General features: G+C 46.9%; 1 protein-coding gene across 2 annotated transcripts; it reads right to left on the bottom strand.

The window, feature by feature from the left end:
- Window positions 1-5,899: 5,899 nt before the first annotated feature.
- Window positions 5,900-9,763, bottom strand: LAMTOR5 (late endosomal/lysosomal adaptor, MAPK and MTOR activator 5). 2 transcript variants are annotated; one of them, XM_066247306.1, is made up of 4 exons: window positions 9,607-9,763; window positions 8,697-8,758; window positions 6,762-6,879; window positions 5,900-6,216 (listed from the first exon to the last, which is right to left on the bottom strand). In XM_066247306.1, the coding sequence occupies exons 1-4, from the start codon at window positions 9,639-9,641 to the stop codon at window positions 6,099-6,101; spliced, it is 333 nt and encodes a 110-aa protein (XP_066103403.1). In that variant the 5' UTR covers window positions 9,642-9,763; the 3' UTR covers window positions 5,900-6,098. The 2 variants fall into 2 exon arrangements, with proteins under 2 accessions (XP_066103403.1, XP_066103404.1); XM_066247307.1 differs by having other exon boundaries at window positions 5,900-6,159; window positions 9,607-9,762.
- Window positions 9,764-11,753: the final 1,990 nt, after the last annotated feature.

The following is an 11,753-nucleotide window of genomic DNA, read 5'->3' as shown; positions in this document are numbered from 1 at the left end:
CTTCCTGAGGAGAGGGGGCAAGACCAGGACCTCACCCTGGGCCCTCCCACCACCCACCTGGCTCAGAGACAAGTGTTTCACCTTAGGCTCAAAGCACGCATTGGAGTAAACCAAGCAGAAAATCCTCTTGGTAACTATGATGAATGAATTAAAGTAGGAGGTCATTAACAGAGGTGGCTGGTGTGGCCCTATATAAGCAAACCAAAATCTGAGCCTGCACATGCCTCAAGGTGAAGAAGAAGTCCAAACCTAAGGACAGCCAATCACAAACAGCCAACCAGGCTTTAAGGCAGGGGTCCCCAAACTACGGCCCGCATGCGGCCCCCTGAGGCCATATATCCGGCCCTCGCAGCACTTCTGGAAGGGGCATCTCTTTCATTGGTGGTCAGTGAGAGGAGCATAGTTCCCATTGAAATACTGGTCAGTTTGTTGATTTAAATTTACTTGTTCTTTATTTTAAATATTGTATTTGTTCCCATTTTGTTTTTTACTTTAAAATAAGATATGTGCAGTGTGCATGGGGATTTGTTCATAGTTTTTTTTACAGTCTGGCCCTCCAATGGTCTGAGGGACAGTGAACTGGCCCCCTGTGTAAAAAGTTTGGGGACCCCTGCTTTAAGGGATAGCCAGCCAATCATTCCCTTGCTTTGTTTCTGCCTTTTCCCTATAAAAGCCTCCCCCAAGCCGCTGTTGGTGAGCGTGCTTAATTACTTCCGGTTTGATGCTCCCCGATTCAAGTCGATCTTTGCTCAAGTAAATTCTTACAGTTTTTAATATGCCTCGTTTTACCTTTAAACACTATGCTCAAGGCAAGAATGGGGCCCCAGGACTCTCTGCCCATGTGTCTGCTGTTCCTCATGGGGGTCTCAGGACATGATTCTTTTATAAGACAACAAACCACTCTCCCAGAGTCAGGAAGTCCATTTCCTGGGCTGTAAACGGCCACCCTCAGGAAGTTCAGCCCATCCGTGTGACCTTTTGTGTACTGACTAAAAAATCTGGATAGTAATGCCTTATTCTAGGCCATATATATATATATATTTTTTTTTAAACTTGGTTTTAGAGAAAAGGAAGGGAGATCGAGAGAGACAGAAACTTCGACCTGTTCCTGTCTGTGCCCTGACCGGGGATTGAAACCCCCATCCTTTGCTTATGTGGACGATGCTCTAACCATCAAACTACCGGCCAGGGTGGACCCCGTTTTACTTTTTTTATACTTGATTACCTCACCACCAAACACCTCCCAGCGAGGTTGTATACTTGAATTTTAAGGAAACTTGTTTTCTTACTGCATTTTGGAAATGGTTACGGCTAAGTCTAGAAAGTTACTGGGCTGTTTCAGCTTTCTTGTCGCATTTCCTTCTTCTGTTCCACCCTCCACCTAAAAAAAAAAAAAAGTCAACAGATTTTCCGCTTTCATCTCCCAGTGCCAACCTCCCTCCCAGGTGTCAAACCAGAGTGTATTTTAGGCCAAAGTGTGTTTTTCTTGTTTTATCTAGAAAATCTGCATATATTTAAGCACATTCTGGTTTTATAGAGAGACTTCTCAGGCACTTAAAACCAAACTCCCTCCTATGTTTTGACGAAAGCGCTAGCAGAATCCCAGCCTGGTGGTTTGGGAGACGCTGTGAGCACGGTGGTAGGAAGGATTGTGCAGTCGGAGTGCTGATGGTGAGGATGGAACAATCCTGCCGTGGAAGGCAACACCCTAAAAGAGAAAAGGTGAACACTTTTCTAGTGCTGTTTGTTGTTACGAACATACTCTGGAAAGCATTGTTTTACTGTACATCTGGAGGACTGACTTAAGGTTGGGTGGTAGCTCGTGTTTTCAGAGCAGGGCTGTCTGTGACTCTGATCTCAGGATGAGACGGGGCGAGGCTTTGTATTGATAGGGAGCTCTGATGCCACGCTGAGGGCTGGTCAGATTTGCAATGTGGCAAATAATGAGTCATTCAGAGGCGAGGCGGGCTGCAGAGCCCTCGGAGATGAGCCCCTTGAAACAGTTTTTATAGAGGAAGCTTTGCGGAGCCGCGAGAAATGCAGAATTGGGTAGAATCTCAACTTTGCCATCTTTTAAGCCTGCAGACTTTTGGCCGCTTACCCATTCTGAGTATGTCTCTGTACCTGTAAAATGTGGTTAATACCATTTTGCAAGTTTGTTGTGAGGACTGACTATATGTAAATATGACAACTACACATTATTAGACCCACGGTTGGTACTTAGTTCAATAAAAATGGTTCTTATTAATCAGGTGGGGCCGAATATCAAGAGCAAAGAAGCCTTGGGTCACCACTGGGAGATAGAAATAAGTCCCTTAACCTCTAACCTTCTAACGGTTGGCCTGAAAGCTATTCAGCAAGAATTGCAGCTTGATTCCTAAGTCACCACCATCGACCTCCCTCCACTGGCAAATATAACCCAGGAATAATTTTTAGCACTTAGGGACTTAGTGTATAATACACCACTACCATCTAGAATTAAAAGATATTATTTTTAGCTGAAGCTTTCGCTGTCCTCATCCCATCCTGGTACAGAAAAGAGGTATCATACTAGCGCGAGACTCATCCTCTGAAAGGCTTGCTTACGATCCTGCCCTTTGATCTGGGATCACAGATCTTGGGTTTCTATAATTCCCTAAATTGTAAGAGCAGATCACTGTGCTCAATTATTTGTGCAAACAATATGGTTTATGCTGAACACTTCCTTACCCTCTGGGAGTCTAGACTTTTGGGCAAATTCCAGGGAGAGGATGCCTATGTGATCAGCCTCTAATAGAAAGCCTTGGAGATTTATGGGGGAGTGGGGGGTGGAGACAGGGAGGGAGGATTTACTCTAAGGAATAGGCTCATGTGATTATGGAGGCTGCGAAGTCCAAGATTTGCAGTCAGAGCTGATGGTGTAGTTCCAGTCTGAGTCTGAGTCCAGACGCGGAAGACCCACATCCCATCTTAAAGACACTCAGCCACAGACTGTTCTTACTCAGTCTTTTGCTGTGTTCAGGCCTTCAGTGGACTGGGTAAGGCCCTTCCACTTTGAGGGCAATCTATGTTACTCAGTCTGTGATTTAAAGATTAATCTCACCTAGAAACTCACCTAGACATCGTGTTTAACCGAATAGTTGGATACCCTGGGGCCCAGTCAAGTTGTCACATAAAATTAACCATCACAGCCTGACCTGTGATGGTCAAGTGGATAAAAAGTCAACCTGGAAATGCTGAGGTTGCCGGTTCGAAACCCTGGGCTTGCCTGGTCAAGGCACATATGGGAGTTGATGCTTCCTGCTCCTCCCCCCTTCTCTTTTTCTCTCTCTCCCCTCTCTATAATGAATAAATAAAATCTTTAAAAAAAATTAACCATCGGCCCTGGCTGGTTGGCTCAGCGGTAGAGCGTTGGCCTGGCCTGGCATGCGGGGGACCCGGGTTCGATTCCTGGCCAGGGCACATAGGAGAGGCGCCTATTTGCTTCTCCACCCCCCCCTCCTTCCTCTCTGTCTCTCTCTTCCCCTCCCGCAGCAGAGGCTCCATTGGAGCAGAGATGGCCCGGGCGCTGGGGATGACTCCTTGGCCTCTGCCCCAGGCGCTAGAGTGGCTCTGGTCTCGGCAGAGTGACGCCCCGGAGGGGCAGAGCATCGCCCCCTGGTGGGCAGAGCATCGCCCTTGGTGGGCGTGCCGGATGGATCCCGGTCGGGCACATGCGGGAGTCTGTCTGACTGTCTCTCCCCGTTTCCAGCTTCAGAAAAATACAAAAAAAAAAAAAAAAAAAAAAAAATTAACCATCACAGGGTGGTCTTCTGAAACCCCCACACGCTCCTACGTCAGCTTCAGCTCTGCAGACTGAGACCTGCCTTTTCCATCCCTGATCTCTCCAGCACAGGTCTGACTGTTTCATCAGAATTGGGTGCCCTAACCTCAACAGACGTGAAGAACAAAGAGGAAAGGACGTGCATGCATTCCTTTCACTCAGGGATGCTGCCTCCTCTGTGCCGCACTGTGCTAGACAGAGGGGTGTGTGCAGGCGGAGGGCGGCATGAGATGGGCACAAGGTGGGCAAGGCCGGATCGCGCAGGGTTTGGGAGCCCTTGGTAAGAACTTCGGCTTTCGTTCTGAATGCAGTGGGTGGGGGGCCCGAAGGGAGGTCAGCCCGTGTCTGGTTCCTGGTGGGCACCCAGCACGTTTGTTGTTGAGCACTGAGGCCCTGTCCGCAGTTGTTCCGACAGGTCCAACCTCACACCCAGCCAGCTTTTCTCTGCAGCCCTTCCTCTGTTGACTTGGAAGGCACGCGGTTCCTAGCTTCTAAACTAGATGATTCGGTTGTCTTTAATCATTGCCTTTTGTTCCCATTCTGCCAATTTGATTATTTTTAGTCTCTCGGATTTGATTCTGAGCTAATTTATCTTGCAGAGGCTATTTCTTCCTCTATGAAAATGAAGAGACTATCCCCTATGATTAAGACTAAATGAGCTAGGCTGGTCTGTGGGGGCCCGGTGGATAGAGCACTGACCTGGAATGCTGATACCACCGTTCAAAACCCAGGGCTTACCCAGTCAAGGCACGTGTGACAAGCAATCAATGAACTGAAGAGAAGCAACTATGAATTGATACTTCTCACTACCCCTCCCTCTGTAAAATCAATAAATAAAATCTTTAAACTAAAAAAAAAAAAAAAAGATTAAATAAGCTAAATGCATGTAAATAGCTTAACATGTATCTAGCATGCAGCAAAAATTCATCAAGGTCATTACTGTGGCCGAGGAATTGGAGAAATATAGATAAACAAGAGAGGAAGTTTTTCTTTTTGAGAAAATAAACTCGGTCTGCCTCAGATTAATCTTAAAGCTGAACTCTGACTCACCTGTTGCAAACCCTATCCTTCTAATAGGGTAAGGCTTAGGATCCTTAAAAAAAAAAGGAAATGTTCAAACTTCTTGAGGTAGCGGCCCTCCCTTCCAGCTCCTTCACCTTTTCCCTCACAGACCAAACTAAAGCCTTTGGTTTTACTAACTATTCCCTTTGGTCTACCACCTGTCATTGTCACTCCCTGCGCCTGGACAGGCCCCACCGTACCACAAACTCCGTGTCTGCCATGTTCGTCTATTCAGCAGGTATTTATTCAGTGGCTGTGTTTGAGGACTGTTCAGGTGCTTGGGACACATCTGTAAGACAAAGAGTGGGCCCTCAAAGAACCAGGCCAGTGGGGCAGACAATAAAACAGAGGCTGCGTGTCCGGCGTGGTGAAGACAACTTCACGCATGTCCGTTTCAGAGTACAGCTCAGAAGCTGGGGCCACGTCTTAGTCAAACCTCTGCATCCTCACGTAGTATTTTCTAGATGCTTGGTATTTCTGAATAAATAATAGTAAGAGTCTAGAATTTTTTATACTGTCAAATATTAAATTGCTAACGAGCAACAGAAGCTGCATTCAAGTTCAACAAAGCGGGGCCTTCCCCGCGTGCTTGGGCAGCACTCAGTGGTGGAGAACTGCAGAGGGTCAAGATCATGTTCTGTACTTTCAAATACTAGCAGATTGGTTTTCTGGCCGGTTTCCCAGCGGTCTGCGCTAAGAGTACAGGCTCTGAGCTGGACTCTCGTTGGCACGGCACGGTGACCGCTGATCCCCTTAGCCTTTGCTAGAAATGAAAACGGGGCAAAGAGGGCCGACCATGGGGGTGCTAAGTGAGAATGAGTTCCTGGCGTCTAGGAAGTGCTTCATGATAGTCACCGTTATATTTTACTATGAGGTAGGAATATGCTTGATTTGTTTTAAATATCCACAGACACTTTTGTGAGAATATATCAATATATACTTCAGGAAGATTCTGAAAAAGAGACTAATTTGGAGCCAAGACCTTTTTAAAAAAATTACAATTTGATAAAGAGTTTAAAGAATGCAGAAAAGATCCAAACTTTCCTCCAACCAGATTTATTGAACATGACAGAATTCTATATACAGAGTCACCTGGACCCAGCACTTAACCTAAGCTTAATACAAAAGTGCGCAAAGCTCACTCAGGGAACAGCCTAACTACTGCCACGTTTGTAGTGTGTAGGCCAGTCCGCACGGACAGCGCGTCGCTCCGGCAGCCGCGGGGCGCACGGCGTCAGGAGGCCATCTTGTGCACGGCCACCGTGATGCCGTCGTGCCTCTGGATCAGGATGTTCCTGCAAGGCGAAGCGGAGTCCGGGGAGGTCAAAGCTGCGGTCTGGTTGAGGACACAACTAAAAACATATTTATCATTTTCCTGTGTGTAACAGCAATATATGAACACAAGAAAACATTTGGGAAATACAGAAAAGTATAAACAATAAAAATGAAACGAGTCCTATAACCCCCCAGACAGAGACAACCACTGTTAACATCTCCCTGGTTTTATCTGATCTGCATGCATACTATTTATTGTACATTTTCTCTTTACAAAACTGTGCTGAGAGTGTACACAGTTTGTCTTCTGCTGTGTTGCCGTTACTCTGTGCACACTCACTCGGAATATCTTTAGTATTCTACTACTACAGAAGCAGTTTCTGTTCTTTGATTGACCTTCCTCTATTTCACTTTCTTTTTCTTGACAGACACTTCTTCAGGACATTTCTTTCTCTTGATTTAAATGTCACTGTGGTCTGAAAGCCCATTAGCCTCACGGGTCACTCCATGTGTGTTTGGAAAGGGCGAAGACTCGCCAAGAGCACAGGGCAGGCCCCAGGCAAGCTTCCCAGGGACTCTTCTGAATAAGAAGGAAAGCAAGGTCCAGCTGACTTCTACTCACCCATTATCTGATTCTAGACACACCACAGGAATATCCGTGGGGTCTGAGGTTAGCTTAGCTGCCTGCTGGGCTAGAACAGATATCACCCCGGCGTGCTCATCTGACAGGGTGCCCCGGCCTGCAAGACAGAGAGGGTATCATGTTACCCGAATGTCCAAAAAATGTGTAGAGCTGTAGCAGTGTCTCTCATTGAATTATTCACAACAAGACTTCAGTTCATGGTCTCTTCGGTTCGTTCCTGACATGAAATGATTTTTCTCTGGTGTACTCAGCTGGTTACATCAGTGAGAAAGCCAGACATCAGTTCTTAAATCAACAAAGCCATAAGAGACACTCCATTTCAAAGTCCTTCCCATCACCATCTCTAAACACCTTCTCAAACATGTAAGGAAGCTGTAATTCAAGTCAACCTGAAAGTCATAAATCCCTTTTATAGGAACCTTGCTGAAACCAACAAAAAAATTCAGAAGTGAGATCGACAAAAAGCAGTCAGCGAGGGCAACAGACTTGTTGAAACTAATTCCTCATAGGAAATCAGATTTCCTTTTCCTGAGCTCAACCTCAAAGCACATAAAAGTCTTGGAGGAGACCACCTTGACAGCATATGTGGATATTCTGTGAGCAATTAGTGCCCCTTGAATAAGCTGGCCCTTTTCCACTATCCATAGAATTGGCTTTTTATTGTCTGTTTTAGCCTGTAGATAATAACCAAATCTTGGCTGGCAGGTACAAAAATGACTAAGTGTACATATTTGCATGTATAAAGGCAACACCAGCGTACCTGCCTAAAACGAAGTCAGGTCCCAGACATGCTACTACGGCAGAGCTGACGGGTTGACTGTTGTTACACAGGAAGAGCATTAACTGGACAGACAGTGCCGTCCTTCGGGCCTTGAAGGTTTCTCGAAGGAACTCACCTAGTTTTATGTTTCCTCACCTGAATGTCCACTAGCGAGCCTGGCAAGCGCCCTCATGCCCCCTCCATCCACCTTTCTTCTCCCAACCTCTTTGCGTGTAAAACCTGAGTTGCAGGGACAGGCTCCTTTCAGTCACCTCTCAGCAAATCTTCAAAGCTTTAAAAGGTTCTGCGGCGAACAGGAGTAAGGAGCCCTGGACTTACTAGTTCTGACAGTAATCAGCCGAATGCTTTAGTTATTTGCCTTTCTGGATATGTTTCGTCATCTGTAATTGCTGCCGTTTACTGAGCATTACGTCCGGGTCGTGTGCTCCGATCTACACATATAATATAGAACCTTGTAGTACTGTGATTAAGAGGCTTTGGAGCCAGACTCAAATCACAGCTCAACCACTTAATTTCTTTATTTACATCATGTTATGAGGAGTAAATAATATAGATATTATAAAGCACTAGAATGGTGCCTGGCACATGGTAAAAGCTCAATAAATGCAATTCAATCGTTATTATCATTATTAAACAAAAACCCAGTCAAAACAAAACAAAAACAAAAAACAAGGCTCAGAAAAGTTCTTTTTGGTCCAAGCAAATGGAAGAGCAGAGGGTTGAACCCAGGAGGGTCCAACCGTGAAGCCCCATTTTACTGCCCACTTGCTTACTGTTAAGTGTAGTTAGACTGAAAAAGTGTTTGGCAGGCCTAATGGAAAAGTCAGAAATGAGTCTCTGAAGCCTAGCAGTCTGTGCAGATGGTACATATTTAATCACTGAAACCACTATCATCCTTTGAAGTCCTTTCTTGACCCACTTTAAAATGAGTCCAATTATTTTAGTAGAAACAACTGTGTAGTTTAAGGAATGTTCTACCTTTATAAATTTCAATTTTCTAATCTCCTTATTTGGAGATAATCTTTACTCTCACAAAAGTAGCCAGAAAGTAGCGAGGTATGAACACACTGACTCCCAGTCAACATCAAATGAATGCTTTGCAAGCCACCAAAGGGCTGGCAGGAGATACTTACAGCCCAGGTTAAGCCCTTGCGAATCTGTGCACAGGACTCCAACAATGGATGGATTCTTCATCCTAATTCCAGGAACAGATGAGGTCAGAAAATGAGTTTAAATAATTACAACAAAACACACACAGGCATTTTAAGTACTAGGCATTGTAGTAAGAGTTTTAAATCAGTGTTTCTAACCTTATTTCGTTATCACCCTCCCAACCCCAAGAAAAACTACATTAATTAATTTAAATAGTTAAACCAATTTCTCTCTGATGACAGTAAAGACTGTGTCAGGGAGTTCTGGAGGGCCACCAACGTTGCAACATTCAGAATTCTGCTGCCCTCAGTACAAACGCATGCTTTAGTCCACTCTTCAGGTAAAACTGCTGAGACCTCAACACGGCTGCCTCCTAGCAGGGTGGGAAGCTGGGGGCATGGTTGCGACGGAGGTGTTTCTCTGTACAACCTCTTCTTTTGGATTTTACGTAGATATTCCTCGTTGAAGAACTGAAAAGACTATCTTCCATTTTCTTCATTACCAAGTAAGTGGCTGCACACAGGGGATGTATTCGCGCGCGCGTGTGTACACCGCCGGGCTCGCCTGCACAGGTACATCCTCCCCAATGAGCCCGTTTCCCGACCCTGGCGGAACCGCCCCCGTCCCGAGACAAGTTACACACGCCGGGCGGCTCCGGGCTCGGGCCGCGGAGACGCGCTCCAGAGAGAGGGGACTGAACCCCGGCCGGTTTTCATTCCGGGTCACCGGCCTCCCTGCGGCCCCGGGACCCTGCCCACCGCCGGACCCCGCCGCCTGGGCGTCGCACGGCGTCCCCAAGCCGCCGGGCCGGCACCCGCAGCTCGCGCCCTTTGTCCCGCTCAAGTGCCCCCACCGCGACCTCAGGCTGACCAGAAGGGCCGCACCACTCACGTGTCCTCCAAGTGCTGCTCCAGAGTCGCCTCCATCTCTCCAGCGGGGCCCCCGACCCGGTCCCGGCCGTGCGCCACCGCCTCCTCCTGCACCGGCCTCCAGCGCTCCCTTATCACATGACAACGCGCCCGCCCGGACGGCGTCACCGGAGGGACAAACTTGGCGGCGCGGCCTCCGCGTTGTGAACGGGAAGCGTTCGTTCCGCTCCCGCAACCCGAGCCCCGCCCAGGTGCTGATTCCCGAACCGGGACCGGCGCTCCGGAGCGGGCGGCACGGGCTGCCGGATCTGCAGCCGGTCCTCGGAGCGTCGGTTCCTGGCCGATCACTTTGTGTCAGGGATGTAGCCTTGAGATTCCGATTGGATACGTCGGCCAGGTCTTGTGTTAGTTTTACCGCAACGTGGTGGCCGGGCAGGGCCGGCTCCCGGCGGTGGGTCAGGGACCGAGAGGCGACACGGGACCCCGTGGAGGGCTCCGCGGGCTTGGAGGGGAAGGGAAGTGCGCACGGGTTAGAGGACGAGGAGGAACAAGGTGAAAACCCAGCTAGGTAGTGTCAGGGTTTTAACACTGGTTCTTCCTTTCGCAAGGGCTCAGGACAGTTTGGGAAAGGTAGCCTTCGAAAAGACTGGGTAGGATCACTTTTAAAAAATTAATTGTAGAAATAAGGAAAGAAAGCCACCCATAGTCTGTCCAGAGATGGCCTCATCTCTTAGACATCTTTTCAGTCCATCGTCTTTCCAAATGTATGCTTTTAGCTTTTTTTTTTTCTTCATTTTTAAGTACAATTGACATACATACTGGGTATAGAATTCTGGACCTGGCCTTTTCCACAGAGTTTAGCGAAGTGTCTTTCATGTCGATAAGTATTTATTTATATCCTTTGTAATACTTACAACATATTACATGTTATAGCTGTGCCTTAGTTGATTTAACCAGTCCCTTATGAATGTGCAGGTAGGTGGGTTGCTTAGAATTTTTGCCTCTAGTCCTTGCCTAGCTGTGATAGTGGAACTAGCAGCTTCCTTAAAATTCCAGTCATGAATGTTGTAATTCAGGAGTTTGCAACTCCTGCTCTAGGGAAATCACTGTTATTATTATGATTAAACTTAAGGATAACATAATATGGACCGTTTAAAATTTTAGAAAAAAGTTTAAAACTACCCTTACAAGACATCCGAGGCAGCTCGGCGCTGCAGTACCGCCCCCTTGTGGTTCCAGGTGGTGCAAAGCTTTGCTGGGCTCGCAAACTGGCTTTTTAACCTCCATAGCAGTGTTGCCCATTAGAAATGTGAGTCACATCTATAATTTTAAATGGTCTGGTAGTCACATTAAAAAGTAAAACAGGTGAGATTAATTTTAATATCCTTTATTGTATTTATCCAAATAATACATCCAAAATATTATCATGTCAACATGTAATCAATTTAAAAAATACTACTGAGATATTTTACCTGTCCCCAACGAAGTTCAAAATCCAGTTTATGTTTTCCACTGACAGCACATTTCAGTTGAGTCACCACATTTCAAGGGCTCTGTAGCCACGTGTGGCTAATGGCCACCATATTGGCCATTGTAGCTCCAGGGTATCTGATGATCTTAAAGCCTGATCAGTGATTAAAGAACCCTCAGAAAAGCTGGTGCTCACGTTGTGACCTGTAAGGAAGGCCTCTGAAGGGGAACACGAGCACAGGAAGAGGATGACCACTGGCCCGAGCAGCCTTGCCACACTGGAGTAGGAGGGCAGGCTGCCCCACTCCATCCCCTCTTCTCTGCCCAGTTGCTGTTTTGCCTCTGAGGTGGGTAGACAGGGAGTCAGTCGCTTTATCTAAGTGGGAGAAGTGGGGGGTAATGGGGTGGTGGTGGGAGGAGGAGTCTGACCCCTAACTGTTTTCTGCTTCAGCTGGGAGAGGATTTGATGATTCTTGAGTCTCCGTTCTTGAGTGCTGATGACCATTTCTGGAGTGACAGGGAAAGTCCTGTGACTCCCACATTAGAGTACTTACCTCATTGCATTGTAAATTTTACTCTTACTTTTCAAAGACAGGAAGAGTGTCTCCTCCATTTCTTCATTTGAGCATAGTGGAGCCCAGTAGGAATCTAGTCAATATTTTCTGAAGATCTTGATGGGCCTTCTGTGAGCAGGCTCTG

Source organism: Saccopteryx bilineata, chromosome 11 (genome assembly GCF_036850765.1).
Source record: "Saccopteryx bilineata isolate mSacBil1 chromosome 11, mSacBil1_pri_phased_curated, whole genome shotgun sequence".
NCBI classification, from domain to species: domain Eukaryota; kingdom Metazoa; phylum Chordata; class Mammalia; order Chiroptera; family Emballonuridae; genus Saccopteryx; species Saccopteryx bilineata.
The sequence above is the reverse complement of the archived record's forward strand: the minus strand, read 5'-3'. Positions and strand labels throughout refer to the sequence as shown.

Bases quoted from the DNA above. Each gene is read 5' to 3' on its own strand.
- LAMTOR5 (XM_066247306.1), bottom strand. From the start codon at position 9,641: ATGGAGGCGACTCTGGAGCAGCACTTGGAGGACAC. The intron at 6,880-8,696 runs GTAAGTATCTCC...TCTGTCTTGCAG, and splicing joins GCAAGGGCTTAACCTGGGCT to GCCGGGGCACCCTGTCAGAT. The intron at 6,217-6,761 runs GTGAGTAGAAGT...ATATGTTTTTAG, and splicing joins TGTCTAGAATCAGATAATGG to TTGTGTCCTCAACCAGACCG.